This window comes from Anthonomus grandis, chromosome 3, assembly GCF_022605725.1.
Source record: "Anthonomus grandis grandis chromosome 3, icAntGran1.3, whole genome shotgun sequence".
NCBI classification, from domain to species: Eukaryota; Metazoa; Arthropoda; class Insecta; order Coleoptera; family Curculionidae; genus Anthonomus; species Anthonomus grandis.
In genome coordinates, this window is record NC_065548.1 from 25,043,208 (window position 1) to 25,065,973 (window position 22,766).

Below are 22,766 nucleotides of genomic sequence, written 5' to 3' on the forward strand. Positions count from 1 at the left end.
CAAAATCGATACAGTGGTTTTTTCTGGTGTGTATCAATTTTGGTAGTCGTTTTCTTACTATTCAATACTTGGTTAGCAATCATCACTCTATGTTCACGTGGTTCACTAAAATAATACTCAGCGGTGAACAAATTACTGTTTTGACTTAAACTATTGTTTTATATCATTTATAAATAAATCACTGTTTAAATTGCACCAAGCTAAATAGAACAGCAACACGTATTCAGCGTAAGAAATATATTAATATCAGCCTTGCGCTTTCGGTCGTAGGCCATCATATAAACTATGACTTCGTTAAACGACAACTGAATGAACTAGAATGAGCATAGACGAAAACCGAAGACCATCGTTCTACAAATTTAATATATTTTTATTTTAAAATAACTCACACACTAACTAGAACGTTCTTCGCCCACTCAGAATGTACTTTGAAATTTTCTGTAAAACTGACAACATTTTCCAAATGAATTTAAGACGAAATAGCTTTTAGTCACAATATATAAAATTTCACTCAAATATTCATTATTTATTTTCAGAAACGTAAATTAATAATAAACCACCGAAGAAACTACCTAATAAAGAAAAACCACAAGCTGGATACTATAGATTTTGCGGTCTTCTTACATTTACATTTCAAGTTTAATTTGAATAATAATTTATGTCGCAGAGAGTTTTAAGGTTTTTTTTATTAAAACATTTCTTAAACAAATAAACAAGGTTTAAGCTAAATATATTTTTTATATATTACCATCCTGCCAAACACATTTCTTTAATTACCATTAAATAACCGGCTTTCTGAACATATGACCTTTAAAAATCCCAGTTGTTCACTCACTTTTTTTATATTAATCAATATTTAATCTATTTTATCGTTCCATTAGAGAGTTTTTTAGTAAGTATATCTAGATAATCTTTAAGTTCATTAAAATTAATAAAAGTGTTTGCTGTATTGTGATGATAATAATCATTATCAGTATTAAAATTTGTTTAAAGTGACTATTACAAATTAAAATTTATCTTATTTTTGCCAACTTGGACAAATTTGAAATACAATCCTGTAAAGCAAAACATTTCAACTACATAAATGGCATAAAGAGATTACCTACAATATCACCGATGTGCATCTTGATCTTCAAGCAGATATGCCCAATTTAATATCAAAATAACTGACCATAACGATGTCTTCTTTCAGTCGCTATCTTGCTAGACATTTAAAAGAAATACAATTTTATGTTTACTTCATGTTGCAAAAGAGTATTCATAAATATATCAAGCTCGTATGCCAGATGACTATCAGTTTTATTTTTATTGTTCTCGAAACGTTCAGAAGAACAATGTATGGGCCTGCGGTTACTGTATCTAACTGATCCATCTTTTGCTTCGGTAGCCTCATTTCTGCTTCGGCTCTAATGTATTGTATTCTAATTTGCGGTAAAACAAAGTAAATTATAAACAATTTTATATGGGCATTATAATTACTATGGGAAACTATTAGTTGTTTCTATTTCCAATACTTTTTATATGTGAACAGTAATAAATAAATAAATAACCTAATAACCTAAAAAATTAATAAAATCCTAAAAAAGTGATAATTTATCATTTTCATGCTGCGTATTATAAAATATTTTTTCTAGTTATACTTGTGTCTGAAATAAGTAACCATGGCTGAAAATACCAAAGTATAATATTTCTCAGCTTTTTTTTATTTCAACTATAAATTCAGTATAATTCTACCGAATATTTTAGTATTCTGCTATTACTTTAATAATTTCTTATGCAGTTTGTAGTGAATTTTTGAAAATATGTATATGTTATACAAGTTCCTATAAGAATGACAATTAAGGACGTTCTTTAAAGGATTTATTATTTCTGTCTCTCATAACCGAAAAACCTAATTATGTTCTTTTTGCATTCTGAGTATTCTCCCTTAAAAATCTTAAGTATTTTCTCTTTACAACATTGTTACAAAGTAGTCTTGATTATTATAGTAATTTGGTCTTCAAAATCACTTCTTTATTTATATTCAAGTAGTTTCAACTTTTGTATATTTCTTTAGTAAATATCCTTACTGCGATTCACGTGCTTGCAAGTCTAATATAAATAAAATATTCTTTTATTGCCAGATAAGGTACTGTACAAAATACAATAAAAACTTTTCTTTCTTGCAAAAAAAGTATAAATTTTATAAATAAAGCTAGTAAAATGATACACAATAACATGGAATATAAATACATATTAAATCATTACCTCTTATGTCTTACATGGACATTACAAGTATAATTATAGAACACGGTCATAGGTTAATTCGAAAAAAGTCAAATATTTAAATAAAGGAATTTTAAAAGGTTCAGTAAATGTAACATCAGAGATTTTTTTGCCTTGTTACAATACAAGCTTATATTTTGGAGCCACTGAGCCATATTTTAGAACTCTGATCCAAGGGTTGGAACGCTCAAATTTGGTCGCATCGCAACATGCATCGCAACATAAAAGGGTATATCGGAGATACGACTCAAAAAAAAGGCGTAATATACTGATTGACGCTTCCAGGTTCAACTCCTTCAAAACATTGCGCCAATAAAACTTAAACTTCTACAAAGTGACATAGTTACCTTTGATGTCCAGACTAGAGAAGTAATTTCAAAGATATTTCAAAGGCATAGCCAATTTACAAGAATATAATAAAATATATAATGATAACAATAAAATGCAAAGAATATAATTAATAATATGAAAATGAACATAGCAACTATAGCAAAAACAAAAAAAAAACAAAAACGTAAAACATAACCTTATAGACAATTTCAGCACTTAGTTTTTTAAGTCTTAATTTAAATGAATTAACTGATTACTGATTGCTGATTTATTTGGTCATTTAATACTCATTTAATACATTTAATGCAATAAAATAAGACAAGTTAGGAGAAAGAAACTTATAATCCTAACTAACTTATTTAAAAGAGTAAAGCTATTATAAAAAAACTTAATTAGCCACATATAAAACTTAGAAACTATAGTAACCACAAAATTACCAACAAATAGTACAAACAAAGTACAGACACTGACTAGGCAGGAGTGACCTTAGAACATTGAAAGGCTAGAATTAGTAAACAACAACTTTGTTTGAGTCCAACATGTGCACAGGGGCAAGAGGGGTGTTTTGTTTACAAACATATTTGCCGATTCTCTGTTGTCAAGTCGACGCAAATTTCCAACGGAGGAAATTTTTAGCTATATTTTAACAACCATTATAACGTTAATTTAATTTATTTGTGTTGTATTTTATAGGAAAATGTAAAATAAAAAGTATAAATACTACAATGAACCTATTTTAAGAATAAATATAATATCCTTAAGCAAAAAAAAAAACAAAATTATTAACATTCTTATCCCTAAAACTGCTCCTAAAAAATTTGAAGCGACAACACCGGAGCTTAAGCGCCTGAGCCATACGCGTAGTGTCATCTGTCAAACGGCTTTTTGTTTATTTTCGGAATTCGTGTATTTTCTTTAATTTTCGGTTTCAAAAGGAAAAAGGCCACATTTTAGTGTTTTTTTAAATTGCTAGGATGGAAAAAACTTGTGTCGTTTGTGCCGCATCATGATAAAAAGGTGATTCAAGCCGATCTTTTCACAAGTAAGTACCGATACTTTCATAACATCACATCATGGGGTAACCATCATCATAAACGTAGAATAGGGGATCTTATAGATATAAACCTAATAAAAACTTGAATGTGAAAGTGTGCGTAAAATACCAAAATATTTATATTTTTAAATATTTATATTTTTTTGAACATATTCATCTATCAATAGGCTATAAAAAATATAAAACTAGAATTTTGTCCCTGGTTTTATTGCAGGATTTTATGTTTTTTTTTGTTGTTTTGGCAGAAAGAAGGCATACCTAATACCCATGTACCTATCTATGTATAGTTATGTTTTTTTAATATAGACATTAGGTAGATAGATGAAATTACTAATTTTTTATTGCCTTTAAAGAATTTTGAAATTTATTTAGATATTGATATCTATGTATAAAGTTAATTTTGTCTTTCCCTTAAATTTGGTCGATAATTTTTTTTGTTTTACCATATTGCAACTTACAATAATATATATAGTAATTGGCACCACATATTAATTCATTACTGTAATTTTTTTTGCTTTTTGATTAAATATCAAATACTTATTATAGACTGCCTAATATATGCCCAAAGGGAACAATGGATTTCATTAATGGAAATCAACACAATTAAACAGAACATATTTGTTTGTTCAGATCACATCCTTAGAAGTGATTTCTTATATAAGGAAGATAATATTATCAGTAGCCAGACTATAAAACAAATCAGCTCTACCTCAAAGATAATTTTTTTAAAATATATTTTTCTAGTATAAAAAAATCATCATAAAAAGGATTAGTGTTACTCATATAAGCTTTATTTATAACTAATACTAATTAAATTAGGTAAGTGTGTAAAACTATTTTTTTACTAGGATTTCTGATGCACTGGTTAAAAACACAGCAGCGGATAATTCAGTTAATTTACCAAGTGATTTATCCTTCAAAGCTGCAGGGGCAGCTTTCCTGAAGAGTGCAAAAACTTCTTTAGCTTCCAAAATGGCATACAGTACAAACAGTGAAGCTAATATAGATAAGTATGGATAATTAAAACAGATTAATATTTTTGATACACCAAATTTTGTATAATTACAGATCCAATCATTCATCATCAACAATAACTGCATCTGAGATTAATAGTTCCACAGTAATCGTGGGGTCTAGGTCAACAATTACAATTTCTCATCAAAGCCGTTTTTGTTTAACTGGTACACATTCCCTGACTCTGCCAAGGAAAAGGTAAAAATACACTCAAAATTGACTACTAGTTTTTTGCCATGTATTATCCTATTCTATATATCTTATTTGAGCACCAGGACTAAGACAGGCAAAAAAGTTTATAACCACTTCTAGAAAAAGAGCTGAACAGCTCCTAGACATGAACAGATCAGACATTAGAACAGCAGTCGGACTCCTAACCGGTCATTGTCCAGTGAAATATCACCTAAAGGCAATAGGTATAACAGAGGACGACCAATGTAGATTTTGCAGCAATGCCACAGAAACAGCAGAACACCTGCTCTGTGAATGCCCGACCCAACTCTGCAAGAGGCTCAAGTACCTGGAAGGGGTACAACCAACACCTCAAGAAGTGGGACAACTACCTCCCAAAAATATAGCTTTGTACGGCAGAAGTCTAAGACTTTTTGAGACAAACTAAGACAAGTAGAGTTATGCACAAAATATCTCACAGGTAGCAGTGCTGAGCGGCGGATCAGCCGAAACGACTCCCTTCTCAATCTACAATATATCTTATTTAAAAGTGATATAGGATTTTTGTTGTGTTATATTTGTTTAATATTAAAATATTTAATATTAATTAAATGTATGATATTACAAAGATTCTTTATAATAACATACATTTTATTGATCAATTGGATTATCATAATACATTTTTTTAATTTTGGTAAGACTATATTTTTATGTATATTATTCTAGGGTAAAATCAAAATGATATCCTGAGGACCTAAGCACTGATGATTCCACCGTTTTAAAAGCTAAGTCACTTGTCACCAAATTATAGAAAAAAAAATAAAGAAAATTAAAATTCGAAGATTGCAACAAACAAATTTGCGCCAAAGAAATTGAATTAGATCTCAAGTCATTATTAAAATACTTAAGAAATAATAACATGATTTTCGAAAAATGTTGGGCAACATACTACATATTTTATTTGGCTTGTAAAAGTACTTGTTTGTATATTACTACTAATAAACTATCTAATCTATTGTACATAGTCTTTATTCTTAGGTAAGCTTTGTTTTTTTAGTATAAATTAATATGATATAATAATTGGTATTAGGAATTATATAGGTCACTATTAAATGTCTCAAAACCATTATATAGGCTAAATACTCATAATAAAAATCTTATAACCTACAAAAAACCTGCAACTCCTTCACAATTTGAACATCCTTGTAGTTTTAACTTTTTCCGCTGAAGCAATACTGTCTCTTTGAAAAAGTCAGCACCATAGAAGTATATATTATGTGATATAAGTAAGTGATGTAAAACTGAGTTTTGTCCAATATAACAATAACAATAAAATTTTGCAAAATGTTAAAAATTTGTGTCTTAAAACATGATTTATTAAGAAATCTATAATATTATATTAATAAAATATTTAATTTCCTTAAAAATGCTTTGACAAAAATGCTGCCTTTTATTAGGACCTTCCTCTAATGAAGTCCAAAAAAAAAAAACACATAAATAGCTCATAAATGGTAATATTACTTATAGTCAAACTCTTTAATAATTAATAAAAATTTATCAGGTAAATATTTGTTGACGACGTCACTGGTAAAGAGTGCTTGTATCGGTGACATCAACAATGCGATCGAGCGGCGTTGCGATGCCATTACCGTTTACTCGTTTCTTCGTACTTTATTTTCATTTATTTAACGTATATTGACTTCAATATATTCGATATCTTACCAAATTTATTTTAAAAAAATGCTTGATATTTTATTAAAGGGGAGCAGTAGTATTGTTTTGTGCCTTCGGAAACAACTGAAAATTTGTATGCTATTATAAAGTGATTTTTACCATTTCTCTATAAGCATTTGGCATCATTGCATCAGAGATGTTGCAAGCAAACAAACCTGCCCATAGTTCCACGGCATGCTACTTCTAGCCTTTCAATGTTCTAAGGGAGTGACTTTCAGCATGTTGCTAAATTCGTTGATATCAAAGACGACAGAACTTATAATAAACCGTTTTAGTCTATTTTTAAATCAATTAAAGTTATCTATTTGTTTTATCGAAGCAGGCAGTAGATTAAATAAGCTAATTCCTTCATAAGGGGTCTTTTTAAAATTAAAAAAGTTAAATTTTGGCAGATAAAGGGCATCCTTACATCTAACATTATATTTATTAAAATCATATACTTTGGAGATATATTCTTGATTTTTAAATATGTACAACAATAATTTAAATATATAAATTCCGGAAATTGTTAAAACATTATTTTTTTTAAATGTTTCACGGCAGCCTTCATTATATTTTAAACCAAAAATCAGTCTCATAAATCTTTTTTGGAATACAAATACCCTTTGTGCCTCTGATCTATTACCCCAAACAGCAACATGTGAGGTCAAGAGAGGACACTCTATCGCATAGCACACACTCGGTAGATCCTTCATTCCTAGATGCCTTTTAAGGGTAAACAATGAAAAATACAGTCTAGATAGTTTGCTGCATATCTCATCAATTTGAGAAGGAAAAGATAGGTGTTGGTCTATTATGTATCCCAAAAACTGAATTGACGATTCACAGACAATTGAAACAGTATCCAACTCTCTGAAAAAACTAAAAGAAAAGGAAAAATGAAAAACTCCGAGCCTCCAACATATTCTTTGAGAAGCTTATGCATTTAGTTTTTCCCAAATTTATTATAAGGTGATTTCCCTCAGATCAATTGTTTAACTTTTTTATACTAAAGCAGGCTTTGAATTCTATTTCCTCCATACTTTCTTCTGTATTTACAATAGTAGTATCGTCTGCGTACATGAACAATTTATCATGGCCAATGAATTTTGAGAAATCGTTAACATATAATAGGAAAAGCAACGACCCTAAAGGGCCACCCTGTGAATTTCCAAGTCCGCAGTTATACTGACTTGAGAAATCATCACCCACTTTTACAACTGTCGGTCATATCGGGTGGTGCGTCGCCGAGCGGAACATAGGAAATCCCATGTAAATTTTAAGGGGGTCAATTATTGGCTTCCCTGTACATTTTACAGAAAAAATTTAAGATAACTTTTTGAAGAGACCAATCTGGCAAACCCCCGTGCAAAGTTTTAAAAAATTTTAATAAGCGAATCTTGAATTATTCAATTAAATGTAATTGCAAAATTAGCAAATTTTCAGTATAACTCTTAACAGTTTTTTTTTACATTATCTGTAATGGCAATAATGAAATCTTACTTATTTTTTGTTTGTCTACCCAACTTTTCATTTGTAATGTTCCAAAGCGTTCTTGTTCTATTTCTAGAGTTATAAGTTTTGCTTTCATAAAACTCTCGTTTTTCATCTTGTATATTTTTATTAATAACTTTGTTTAAATTTTTATAATAATTATTTAATGAATCAGAATTCGTCTGCTTTCTTAACCAATTTAACGATTTTAATTTGTCTAAGTTTGCTAGAACTTCGACAGAGAACTCAATTTGGCTTTTTATTTTGTATTTACCTAAGGTGTTTTGTCACAGGAAAGGCTGCAATACCAATTAAAATGTATCATAAATTGATCAAACAAAAGATTTGTATTAGTTTCATAAGGATTTAAAATAATACCTTTTCTGAAGTGAAATTTAAAATCTTTAATTACAACTTGCGAGAATCTACGTGCATTTATTGTTTTATCCTTGCTTTTCATTTCATACAGGACCTATGTACGAAGGGATCAAAATTAAGTTCATTAAATGCTCTTATCATTTTCACATTTTGATGACTGAAGAAAAGAAACCGTAAGTATCATGATAGAAAGGCAGGCGAAACATAGTAGGATTCTGACATTTATTATTGATCTTGATATTGAATAGCACAGTTTTCGAAACATTAGGGCAATTAAAAATTCCATTTTATATTTCATAAGATGTGAGTAAAACTGATCAAGTCCTTACTATACCTTACTCCTTACTTTAAGACTATTGATGTTAAATATATCCTCCATTATCTTATATTTAATATGAAAATTCTGGTAAATTTTAATATGAGCCTTGAAGACTAGGGAACGAAGAAATACTTTTTGACCAGCTTCTCAATTGCTCTCAGATGGTTAGAATATATCCATGCCCAAATGAGGAAATGAATTGTAGAGCATCTTGATAATTTTTGTAAGTAGAAGTCCATTCTTAAAATGGAGTGGCTATAATATAGCGGGTTGGAAAGAGCAGGACGACTTTTCTCAACAAAGCGGCAATGAGTAAATTTTGTCAATAGTTATGCATTTCGATGAGTTCACTTATCATCATTATCAGGCTCTTACACTACATAGCTGTGATGTTTACATGAAAAACTGTTTTTCATGTAAACATCATGTCAACATGTGTGTTTGACTGTTTTTTTCCTCTTTTGTGGCTATTATTCTTCAAGACCCTTGGCATTCCATCAATATGACGGACACACAAGTGTTCTTTAGTTGCAGACCTGACTTTGAGCTTTTTATATGCCTTTGTAAATTTATGGCGCTGCAAAATAGTTAAATCTGGTGTAGACGGATTTCAGGATTATTTAAAAGATCTTTATTCTATAAATATAGCGATTAGCGATGCAATAGCTGTATTAAAGAGAGAAACTTTAAAATTATATATATTACCTATTATAATATTATTAGCATGTCTAGCCAAACAGAATGCTTTAAAATTGTCGCGCTATACGTTTATTTTGGTAAAATAATCTGTTTTCTGCCATAATAAATTCTCGCCCTGGAATCCATTGCATGGCTTTCCGGAAAGTTCAAAATTAATACATTCTTTGACCTAGGGTTGCGATCCTGGATTTCAGAATAAACATCACCTGGTCCAGTCTTTTGAGAATTTGTTATGGGATCAGGTCGATTATGGATAGATTTTTTGTCGCTAAGTTATTCCAGTAATCTGATAGTGACGGCTCTGGCCGAGACCGAGAATAAACACTATTACAAGCTGAAGCAAGGGAGGATACAGAGCTTTATGAGAGCTTTGAACAGCCTGAGTAGATTTTTCGATGACTGAATAGATCGATCAACCTCTTCAAAATCGAGAGATAGACGACATCTAACCCTGATATTGACCAACTACTACACAAACTGAATTCTGTTGCACGCAGTTTTGGAAAAATTGTCTTTGTACATTTTTCGCATACTGATTCAGACCCCATTCTCGACCTAGAGACCTTACTAGCAGCCCGGCAAAACAGCAAATTGTAATTCTCAGCAAGCTGTGTTTCTGAGTTGACCGTGTATTGATATTTTTATCGACACTCGTAAACAAACACGTGAGGACAGTTGAAATTTTGCTTGTTGTTAATGCAAAAAAGAGGGTATTTACTCATAGGTCTTTAACGAAGTCGCAATGTATTAAAACACTATAGCTAATTATTTCATTGTTTTAAAAACCTTCTAAAATAATTTGAATTAATCAGATAAAAATCAAAAATCACTGTTTCGTATTACGTGCAGCGTTGTCACCGTTGACATTTATAAATATTAGACACAAAATAGGCTCTAGATTTGAACCTTGAAGTAGCCTACATTTACAGGTTTACAAGAAGATGTCATTATTAATATATGAGATTCAAGAGGTGCTTCTCTGAATGGGTGGTGATGCAAATTTAATTAAGATGTTATGATTTAAATAGTTAAAATTATTGCTGTGGAATAATCCTTGTTAAGGCAGAATTCCCAAGTACGCTAGTGGAACAGGTCAATTTATTATGTTTTTCTTGAGAAACATATGTTATTAAATACAAGAAGTTTCTTGTCATTCTGCAGTTTCTAATAATGTAATAAAGACCCATTATTACATTATTACGTCTAAAGATATATTCAACTTTTAAACTTTTTATTACATCTACCAAAATATATTTATCTGTTAGTGATAAATTGCAAAAATAGATAAAATCAATCCAACGCAAACATAAACAATTCTGGAGTTACTCGAAAACCTGATTAGGATAATTTGCAGTTTACTCAGTTAGCCGCTCCTTATCTATTTTCTAGCCATATTATATTTCATATAAAAAGACATATCGTTACCGTGTAAGGTTACAAAAACGAAAATAGTATGCAAATTGTGAAGCAGCAATGTCGATCTCTTAACTTCCAGACCTTAGCCGCAATTTTCTTTGATAAATCCATGAATATTTATTTGAAGAATAGGTTTTTTATATATAAGAAAATTAAAAATTGATTTATTGAGAAGTTGTTGTAAAAGTTTAGTAATAGAGCTCTTATTAGTACTTATAGGCTAAAGTTGATGCAGACGTTTGTAATAAAATATGAATTATTGAGTATTCGATCGAAAATGGAATTCTTTAAGAGTTGTTAAGTTTGCTTTTAAGGTCATGTGGCGAAGCTCATATTCAAGGAGTCAAGTCCTTTACCAATTGATAAAGTGGTAAAACATTCCAAAGTTACAATTTTCTTTGTATATTATCAGAAAAAAATTTCTTCAATATTAGCATTTTACTGATGGCAGATGGTTTTTAATAATTAATGCAAACTTTGGCAATAATTTGTTAACTTTTTTTTTTCAATTTTAGGTGAATTTGACATGAGAGTAAAATCATGTGTAGCTTCGGATGGTGGTGGTCACGTGATACAACTTTCAGACGAATTCGGATGCGTCCTTAGACCAAAAATGATCAGCAGGTTCCTAAAAGCCAGAGGAGCCGATGAGAGAGCATCTGTAATAACTTATGCATTTTTCCATGCATTTAAAGTAAGTTTTTTAAATATAGCGTCATATCCCATTAAATTATGCTTTTATTATAATTAAATCTATATAATTCTTATCAGTTTTATTTGATACATTTATATTTAAAATAAAAGCCGTTTATATTATACCAATTAGACCCCCTATGTGGTAAAATATACCAGTTACAATTCCAAATTATTCAATCAACCTGATCGGCAGTTAACGGTTTATTTTGTCGCACAATATATCATTACTTATTAACATATTAACACAGATCATTGTATTATAATTTCAGAATTTCATATCGCGGACTTTTATGAAGTAATAGAAGTGATAAACGGTGTATGATTTAAATATGTTAATTTGGATAATATGTACCTGCTGGTAATAAAGTGATTTTATTGCGTAACTGTGATGGCAAGTTATGTAGTTAAGTTTCTTATAAAATATATTTAATACATAATCACTTATATACTCATCAATTATGGTGCTCTTTGAATAAGGTTCTAAGTATTTAAACTTCAATTAAATTTTTTGTGCCAATATCTGGTTGTACATTAATAATTTTTTAATTGATCGCTGTAACATGAATCCAGTTGAACTATTATTATTAAAGAAATAGAATTTTATAATATTAAATTGCATTTAATAAGCTCTTAAAGGTTCTTTATTTTTATTTGTCATTGCTTGATAGAATAGGTTTTTGGCACAATTAACATTTAAAGCTCAAAATGTAAAAAAAATATTTAGAGATATTTTAAGCTCGTTACGTAAAGTACAATAAAATAGAAAAAATTTGAAAAAAGTTTTTAATTTTGTATTATGGGATCAGGACGCAATCACAATTCTATTCAATTCATAAAACCGACAAATAACTTCTTAGTTTTCTGATTTTCTTGAAATTATTTAAAAGTTTTTAAGTTTATAAACAGGTAGTGCAATATTTTCAACGTACAAATTATACATATGTACCTAAAATTTCTAGAGTTCTAGTTTTACTATATTTTTAACTATTTTTCCGTTGTTAATATAATCCTATAAGTTGTTTATCTTATGTTACTTATGTTTCGTTAACTTATAGTTCCTTATTTTTTAGTTAGCCTGATAAAAGCAAGAGAATCTTAGAAAAAGATGTTTTTAAATTATAATGTGCCTATTTTTAATTATCCTTTTACTTTTTTCCATTTATTAATTAGATATTATTTTTAATGTTACACTATCACTATTCTTTTTTAATGATTTCAGTAAATAATGTTTATTGGCAAGAAGAATATAACGATACCCTTCATTCTAGCATCTTTGTGTTGTTTTGTAATTATCTTTTTTTTTCATTCACTTTTACTATTTTATTATTTCTTTTTCCAATTCTATTTAATTAAGTAAGTTTTTAATTAAGTTTCCAGATGCCTTAAGTGTTCACATCAAATGCAAAGTGGAGATTTGTAGGCATGGCTGTCTAGACCACTGTCAGCTACAGCCAAATAAACCTCCAGCTTTAGATACCAGTTACGAACACCACCCTCATCCCTTAGAAAGAAAAGATGATAAAATAGCTTCTTCAGAAATCAAAGATAGGTCAGTATCAATAATTTTACATACAAAAGTGAAATTTTAATACAAAAAAATCTAAATAGGACTCAAGACGTTGATCAATCACTTAGCGAGCAGGACATGCTGTATGATGATATTATTCATGAAAATGAGGCAGCAATTTCATCAGGTAAACATATTTTTTAATTTTTTCAAAAGTGTTCTATTTATTAATGTTTTATTAATAGGTGAGAATGTTCCTGCAATAAAGATGTCAATAAATGCCAACATGAACCAGCAAAACATAAGAAAACAAGCGTGGAAAAAACCTGCATCAATGCAAGAGCAAAACTCAAAAGAAAATGAAAAAACAGAAAGGCGTCCAACTAAAGAGAAAACGAAAGATGAAGATAGCAGTTTAGAAGACGATAATGATCTTGATATGGAAGAAATGGAAATACATCCTATTTCACATCAGGTAAAAAAAATACAGATTTAAGCTGCCTTAGCAATGTAAAATAAAACTGATATAACTTCAGACATAAATACTGGTCGATAATGTACTCATTTATGTGCAAATAAATAATATGCCATCGGTGCAATACCGCATTTAACAACATAGCTTAAGACATACCTAACTAACGTTAAGGCGGTTTTTTACGATTTGAAATCGCCTTTAAGAAAAGTAATTAACAGGTATGCATTTGTCTTTATGGCTTTTTTGCCGTTATGTTTACTCAATTAAAGTTTTTGTGTTCTTACGTTTGTTCTTTTAAAACGTTACGCTGGTATGACGGAAAAAAGCTTCATGTTGTTTTTTTTTTGTTTGAGTTATCGAGAAAACCTTTTATTTTTATAAGGTAGAATTAGGATATATAGAAGAAATGACTTGGAACTATTTACATGGTGTGTCCCTAAAGTTTTGGCAGATAGCAAAAGTAGGAAAATAATGATTTATTCTAAGTTATGTGCAATTTGATGATTACTAAGTGAAAATATCAAACCTTAATTTTTTTCAATATTTTCTTCCAAAGAAATAACATTGCGATGCAAAATTTAATATTTTGGAAGATTTGACATGTAAGAACTACTAAAAGTCAGCCCCACTATAAGTCAGCATATCGATTTGACTAATAAAAGATGTTTTTGTTGTAATAATTAAAAATATTTATATTGCCTACAATGATAACGTGGGCTGAGACAGACGATAAACGCCCTATGTATCGTGCGTAAGCTCTTTTGGTACGATCATTTAGAAAAAGTCGAAATTATACCCATTTGTAGTTACGTCATCCAGGTGAGAAAAAACGTATGGCGTAGATATTTTTGCCAATCAATATTAGGTTAGAAACTTTACCATCGCCTCCAGAAATTAATAGTCTGCTATGTATTTTTATACGTTCAGAAATTAACAAATGATTTATTTTAGCAGCATAATATTATATTTTTATATTCGTGTATATACTGTCATTCGCAAAAAATTTAAAAAAATCATGTAGTATTTATTGTATTATTAACAAACTTAACAATTAACAAATATTATTATAATTAATTATAAATAATAGGACATAAACAACAAGTCCGAAATGGAATTGCACTTCAAATTGAGAATGTGATAGAGCGAGCCGCAGATGCAACAAAATTGAGCACAAAAACGATCGCAAATATAAAGAAGAATGGGATAAAATCAGAACAGGATTACGCAGCCCGTATATCTTCCAAGCAAAAGACCGCAAAAACCAAATCTACAACATATTTGAAAAATAGACTTCGGTACGAGCAAAAGATGTAACAAAACCGAGCTTACAAAAATTGTGAACCATACCATTGTATAAAATTATTTTAACTCACTGGGAAAAACTTAAATATTAACAATTTAATTTACTTGTTCATGAAAAAAAATGCTGCTTGAAGGAATATATTAACACATTAAAATGAAAATACCATTCCAAAAAATAAACCATACAAACTCAAAACAAACACGCCATATTGCATTACCAAGTTAATGAAATTGCAACGATATGATAGAATACTTAAACGACGATCATAAAATAAAATTTGCTAGAACAAAAAAAGCTTAATCAATCTCGTCAGTATTGTCAGAGTCAGAACTTAAATCAGAGATATTGTCTTCGTCAGTCGTAATCACAAGTGGCAGAATGTCATAGGCATCACATACTTGTATTGCCTCCCAAGCCTTTTCAATAACCTTTTCTGTATGAAAAACATATTTTTGCCAATAATCTATAGAAATTTCGTTTATTACCCTTTCCCATGTAGTCAGAGCTTCTGAAGGTGACCCCTTAAAATTGGAAATATATTGATCATATTTTCGTTTACATTCCGACCATACCATTTCAATTGCATTAAACTGGCAATGATATGCTGGCAGTCGCAAAATTGTGTGTCCTAAAGGTTTAACATATTCATCAAGGAAGTACTTTTTTTCACTAGGGCAGTTTCTGCGTACAATACCCCATATTTTATCTTTCATGGCTTTTACTGGAAAGCCAATATTCTTTTTCTTCAACCATTCGGTCAGCCTCTGCTTTGTCCAAGATTTTCTCGGGATTTCTTCTAACAAACCAGAATAGTAACTTGCATTGTTCATGATTATAAATGACTTTGGGGGAAGATTTGGAACCAGCTGAGTTTTAAACCAGTTTTCGAAGTTTTTCCTGTTCATATTGTCATGATAATCTCCCGTCTTTAATCGACTCTTGAATATTAAATTTGCACCCTTGATGAAGCCATCTTTGGTTCCGGCGTGGACCACGATATAACGATGACCTTAAAAATAAAAGATAATTCAATTCTCTTCTTTTAGAAATCATTCTTCCAGAACATAAATTTAATATAATTAATAAGTAATGTTTCATGCACATACGAGTAGTGTATGGAGTTAAATTCCCTCATATTGTCTTAGAGAGAAATTATATGAAACTATGAAATAGATGAAATTATGAAGTTAGAGGGCCCTTACAAGGGCAATAGTTTTTATTCAAAAAAAAATCTAAAAATATAACCAGATAATTTTTACCTTCACTATTTTTACTTGAATCCGTGTGCTTGGTGTCATCTTGCCAGCTATTACGAAATGATCCCTTGCTAAAAATCTACGTCTTGTCAATGAAAACTGGAGTAAAACCTTCCGGACCTAGATTTCTATTTTTGATATACTCCCTAAAAAAATTGATGCTTTTATGAACAATATTTGGCAAGTCCATCAAATATTTTCTGTTATTTGATTTTTTCCACTTGAAGCCTATACTATTGATCCATCCTGTTAAGGAGTCAAAGGAAAACTCAAAATATTCAATTTCTTCCCTGAACTTTTCTCTTATTGTTGCCAATATTACACATTCTTTTCTGGCGTACATAGAATAAATTGTGTCCCGAATTCTGTTTCAAATATGTTGGAATTTTGGTTTTTGCTGTCTTTTGCTTGGAAGATATACGGGCTGCGTAATCCTGTTCTGATTTTATCTCATTCTTCTTTATATTTGCGATCGTTGTTGTGCTCAATTTTGTTGCATCTGCGGCTCGCTGTATCACATTTTGTCATTTGAAGTGCAATTCCGTTTCGGACTTGTTCCTTTTCCAGTTGAAAAAAAGCCAATATATTTAAAATCATCAGCTGAGATAGTTCATTATACATATTATATCTTTTTTTAGGCATTATCTAACACTTTTCGAAATTGCTTTCAAGAACAGGATCTTCTTCTTCTTCCTCAAATACAATGGACTCGCGTCGTATTTCGACGGCCGCCCAATATTGTTGTTTATGGACCTACAGTTTAACGTGGGTTCCGAACCGCAATGTTTTGCTTTTTATAAGACAAACACAAACAACCATGCCCATGCCGGGATTCGAACCCAAGACCACACAATTGCATCGTGAACCCTTTGCCCACGGTGCTACCGGGGTCGGCTCAAGAACAAGTTGACAAACCAATATGTTTGATTGACACTGACGGATATAAAAGATGAAATCATCAGACACCAATTTTTTTCAAAAGTTTGTTGTAGCCGCTGTTTGGAATATGCTAAACAAAGATAAACAAAAATGACGTCATTACAAATGGGTATAATTTCGACTTTATTAGAATTAAAAAGGCTATCTGCGTCCTTTGGGCCTGTAGAAAAGCTTCCTTAAAGGCTTAAGCATCACAGGATAGGTGCGAACTGAACGTTGCGATACAATTTGAGGGTTTTTAAGACTTTGTACGGGCTAAATGTCCTTGGTGCACTGCGGGCAGGTCAGTGTGGTAACATGGTTATGTTAAATTCTGGTCGCTTGCAGTACAAGAATCTCAACTTATATTCACACTAACCTTAATCACACTAACTTTAATTGGGCAACTAAGCTAAGCTAAGTTACACAACAAAAAAATACTCCAAATATAGGCGGAAGAGACGTCAATAAAGTAAGCATTGAACAAAATTTGCGTTTCAAAAGAAAACTTAAAACCAAATCTTCTTACTTACATAATATGTTACCAAAAGTAAGATAACTTATGAGTCAGTAGTAAGTATATATTTTGGCAATTAGCCTTTTTTTTATTTTCTATTTATAAATATTTCAAAAAAAAATTATTTTAAAATTTTGTTATAAATTTTTGATTTTTTTTTACTTTCCACGGATTTACAATTAAACAGTGTTGAATTTTAATTTTATTAATAATTGTTTCTTGTATATACAATAAAGTATAAAATATCTTTATTATAAGAAACTAAGTTATTATTGTTAAAGACCAATCGATAATTCCGTATATATAGCAGTTAAAACAAAGCTATTAAACAATGTTTAGCTTTTAATCACCTCTAAGACTTTATTTGGTTATTTCTTTTTATTAAAAAAATATTTAATATAAATAAAATAAATTTGACACGTTGACACGCTTTGATTAAGCCTTCTTTTAATTGAATGAGTCTTTAAAATTATGTTTTTTCAATTTCAACTTAATTGGTAAAATTAAACAAGCTATATTTTTTTTAAACTATTTTTTTTACGTTCTTCTTTATACACCTTTTTAAATTCAGATTACTCAATATCATTACTGATTTTTACAATGGATGCACGAACATCCTTAAGGAAAATATTTATTTCTGACTTCTGTTCAAAGACTATTTCTGCTAATGTTATCCAATAATAATATTGAATCACACAAAGTATTTTTAAAATGACGTAATAAATTTACGTTTTTTTGTCTACAACCTAAATTTACTAATAAATATATTTCTTGACAAACCAATTGTTTCTTTAAAATAGTATTTAAAATAATTTTAAGCCTGAAGAGACAAAAAAATTTAGAAGTTTCAATTAATACTAATCAATAACCTAATTTTACAGAATTAGAAGAGCAAAACTAATTTGGATAACATAAAATTTGAAGAGATAGGAAAATAGAAACTCTTATGGGATTAATAATCAAGAAACTGTTATTGATTGCACTAGTTACACCAAACTGTTAAACTCGCCGAAATAGAAAGCAAAGCTTCATTTTGCACTACTTTTAAATCAATTCAAATTACAAGAATAAAGCTATGATAATAATAAAATTAAATCTGATATTATAACAAATTGTTAAAACTTAAATTTGGTTTAATATTATTAATGTGCATAATTTAAAAGTATACGAAGAATAGTTTCATTGATGAGGCGAAATATATTTTCCATGTGGTATTTATTTTAAGGAACGTTTGCTCTATATTATTTTTACGGTCGATAAGACAAACGTATACAAGAAGGGTATAAATATCATATTTTTTTTGCAATTTTGTGGCCTTAAAATTTTAATTAATAAAGTAGAATTAAAAGAAATCTTTTTAAAAGTAAATATTGATAAAACAAAACCTAAAGATGTACTAGAAGATAGAAAAAATAACCAAGATAAAGCTATAAGTAATTATATCAATTTCGTGAAAGTTTTTTAAATATAATTCACATTAAGTTGAATATTACCTACAAAAAATATTTCTTTTCAATCTAGATTACATTTTTCTCGTGCTCAACCAACGAAATGTACACTTACCTTAATTACTTTATTAATTTTAGGAACTATTTGAAATAAACCGAGAAAAGTTCCCACACGGACCCAGGAAACTGGACATCCCAATGGCCGTACCAAGAAGTCTGGAAGATGGTAATCCAGTGGTACTAAACACTTTCGCTGAAACCAAAGAATCGACAGAAAATACAACGGCCACAGGAAACAAACAAAATAAAACAGAAAAAAGATTTTTGGTAAGATTATCAAATAAAAGTACGAAAATTATACAATAAAAAGTTAAAAAATACAATAAAATACTTACTGTACAAGGTGATTAAATTATCTGATCAGCAAAAATACGCGTTGTTAAGAAAAATGTTTCAGATAAAAGTTTGAGAGCCTGAATAGTGACCTTAAAGCTGACCTTGTAGTTGACATCCAAAGTTAATTCGAAGTCAACATTTATTTGTTATAACTCTTTTTTGAATAGAAAATCTTATATTTGGATATACATTAAAGTCATATGATCCGATTTCCTTTAAGTTCATTCCAGGGTCATATTAACAAGGTCTAGATGTCTAGCAGAGGATCTATTACTCCTAGGTCAGCTTCAATGTTATTATTCAAATCTCCTCGTCCGAAACTCTAAAATAATGGACCGCTAGGAAATTGCCGATACTTTATGATGGATAGGTCATAAGAAAACATTTTTGTTTTCAATTAAAATAATCAAAAATGTACAGAAACTTATTTTTAAGCAGAATTTTTTTAAATAGTTTATATAGCCTTTTAGATATATAAGCAATGACCAATTCCAGAGAGGTAATTTAGATCTTCTTATTAGTAACCCTGTATCTTATAAATAAATTTGCTTTGTGAAATACTATTAATTTTCTCTTGGTAAAAATTATTACTTCTTTTAGCGAGAAACAAATAGACGACAACGATCAATGGTTATTTCTGACCGAAAAGCGAGAAGTGCAGACGTTGGCGTTAGCAGCATTTACGAGGTTATATCAGAAGCTGACTTAGCTTTTAGTCCCGATAATAAGGCAGAAGCCGTCACTGTATTTCAAGTAAGTTGAGTTTTTAAAAGACTTTGAAAATTGGTTTTACAAAAATATATTTTCAGGGGCGTATAAGAGAAGAAGTTGTTTATGGAATATGCATGCCAGTACCTGGATTTAGTGTTCTTTTTGTCCTCGTCGCTGTATCTGCAGTAGTATCAGCATTGGTTGCTGGAACTTTATTATATAGGTAAGTATTTCATTGTATTCGAAAAAAGTGAAGACATTTTGTCAATACCTGAAAAAATATAAATAATGTCGTTAAATGTAGGAAATAAAATCAAAAAATATTTTCAATTACTTTTAGTCAAAATAGAAATTTCGACAATTTTTTTAAAACATAAATATTTCTAGCAAAATTATCTTGAATGAAATGAAATAAGAACATAAAAAAATTAACATAATATCCCGAAGCAATTTTAGATGCCTAAAATAAAGTGAGAAAATGAAATAAAAATGACATAAAAAATACTACCAAAACCCCTAAAATCCCAAAAAAAAATTATATTATTATTATAGTTTCAACTAATATAAAAGAAAATTAACAAAGTAATTAGAAGAAGTTTTAAATAAATGGAATAACTTAAAAAACTATTTAAAGTGCCTAGATAATATTATTTTTAATTCATGTACTTATGTACTAAAAAAAATACAGCCCTATTGAACCAATAATCTAGCAAGTGATGATGAAGCAATACAAATGCCTATAATTTTAAAAGTACTCAAGATAGATTTTTTTTGAATCCCTGAGCATCGAGCTGTTGCCCGTTTTCAGCTTATCATTGATTTTTGGGACACTCCGTATATTCAAAGCAGAAATATTACTCGATACATAAAGCAAAAATAACTGAATACCTAGAATAAATTTTAAATGCCTCGAATAAAGTGAAAAATTACTTTAAGTACCTAAAAAATATAAAAAATTATTTGTAACTCTAAATAGCATAAAAATTGTCTAAAATCTGGAAGACATTAACATTACCTAATAATCCTAGACAGGGCAAAAAAATGTTTAATTTCTAGGAAAATAGTATGTGCATAAAATATATATTCAGAAGATTTTATTATTCCCGCTTTATCTTCGATCGGGATAATTTGTTATATGTTTTGTATAGTTATTTTTCCTTTTATGCTAATTTTTCTTTAAAATTCTATAGGTACCTTATCCGTTTTCTTACAGATCTTTAATAATTTTAATTTTTTTTAGATACCAACTGCAAAAAGAACATCTAGCAACTCAACAACAGCAGCAAAATGGTTCCATTCCAATGAGCATATTCTCCAATTGGATGGGACTAAAACTACTAAAGCCCCATGTTTCGACAGGGCACATGCCCAGATCAGATTCCGCTATATCTGATCAAAATGGTACCATGGATACCTCTCTATCCATTAATAGTTCTAATGGAAAAACTTTATGCAGTCAAGACTAATATGTGTGTGCGTGTCAAATCTTTATTAGGCTAAGGTTATATAGTACACTCCTTATAAAAGATTTTTTTAAATCATTGTAAAGAGAAAAAGACATTGTTTATATAAACTTCAAATTTTTTACAATTTATACAAAAATTAGCGATTAATTTATATTAGTGTATAGTTTGAGATATTTTTATAATCAGTTTTTATCCCAACTTTAAAATTTAACAGCATTGCGATGGTAAATTGTTAAAGTTAAACATAAAAAGTGCACAATTTTATACCTGAAGAGAAAAAAGTGGTAATATTGTGTTAATTCTTAATAGCAAAATTAACACTTTCTTTTCCTTCAGAGCAGAAAAATTATTTACAAACCTTTTTTCTTCTTTAGGTTGGTACTATATTATTTTTAAACCATATTATTATTTACATGCTGGTAGTAAGTCACCTGTTTCGGGCAAATTTGCAATATTGCATGTGAATTCATGCGAAATAGATACTGTAGATTGTAGATAACCTATGTTTAATACCCAATGTACATATTTATTTATTTTATTTTATTTTATTTTTATTTTGACCCCTAAAATATTATACGTGGGCTTAAAGTTTAAGTTGAGAAATTGGTTGCTCAATATAATTTATATTTTATAACTGATAAATAAAATTTAAAAATATTTATCAAAGTCGTGAAGTTAAAAATTATTATAGTAGTAATAATAGTTGAAATAGTTTAATTTTTAAATATTTATTAGAAAATTATGGTGGTGGACATTTTATGTAATAATTGTAATAAAGTATATTTTAGGGGTCAAAGGAGAATTAATGTTTTGTTAAAAATGTTATTTATTTTAGTTGTATAACAATGAACTAAGTTTATTGTTATATTAGTGTTAGTTATTCTTTTGGTTAGCAGATTTTTATACTTCTTTTTAATTTACATTAGTCACGTTCATTTTTTTTTGTTTATAATTTTTTATTAGGTTTATAATTGGTAATATATTTTTTATATAAATCTGCTTACTATCTATATATAATCATGTATAAAATTGTTTATTTAAACCCAGAGTGTCAACTAGTATTTTGAGTTAGACTTTATTTTTGTTATCTTATTGGTAGTTTCTTAAACTAACTATTAAGTATAGACATACCTTACAAATAGTATTAGTTATTTCATTATTTAGTTTATTTTTTTCTTATATTATGCTCATTTCACATTTTTTTCTTAAGAAAAAACTTG

At 29.2% G+C, this 22,766-nt stretch overlaps 1 protein-coding gene across 1 annotated transcript in view; it reads left to right on the forward strand.

Moving 5' to 3' along the window:
- The window catches only part of LOC126734300 (uncharacterized), a 103,138-nt gene extending 80,670 nt beyond the window's left edge, over nt 1-22,468 (forward strand). Inside the window, exons 7-14 of the mRNA XM_050437861.1 lie at nt 11,369-11,547; nt 12,920-13,098; nt 13,158-13,243; nt 13,302-13,531; nt 19,112-19,300; nt 19,970-20,122; nt 20,179-20,303; nt 21,321-22,468. Coding sequence (XP_050293818.1) covers nt 11,369-11,547; nt 12,920-13,098; nt 13,158-13,243; nt 13,302-13,531; nt 19,112-19,300; nt 19,970-20,122; nt 20,179-20,303; nt 21,321-21,546 — 1,367 coding nt within the window. The 3' untranslated portion in view covers nt 21,547-22,468. The remainder of the gene's footprint in view (nt 1-11,368; nt 11,548-12,919; nt 13,099-13,157; nt 13,244-13,301; nt 13,532-19,111; nt 19,301-19,969; nt 20,123-20,178; nt 20,304-21,320) is intronic.
- The last annotated feature ends 298 nt before the right edge of the window (nt 22,469-22,766 follow it).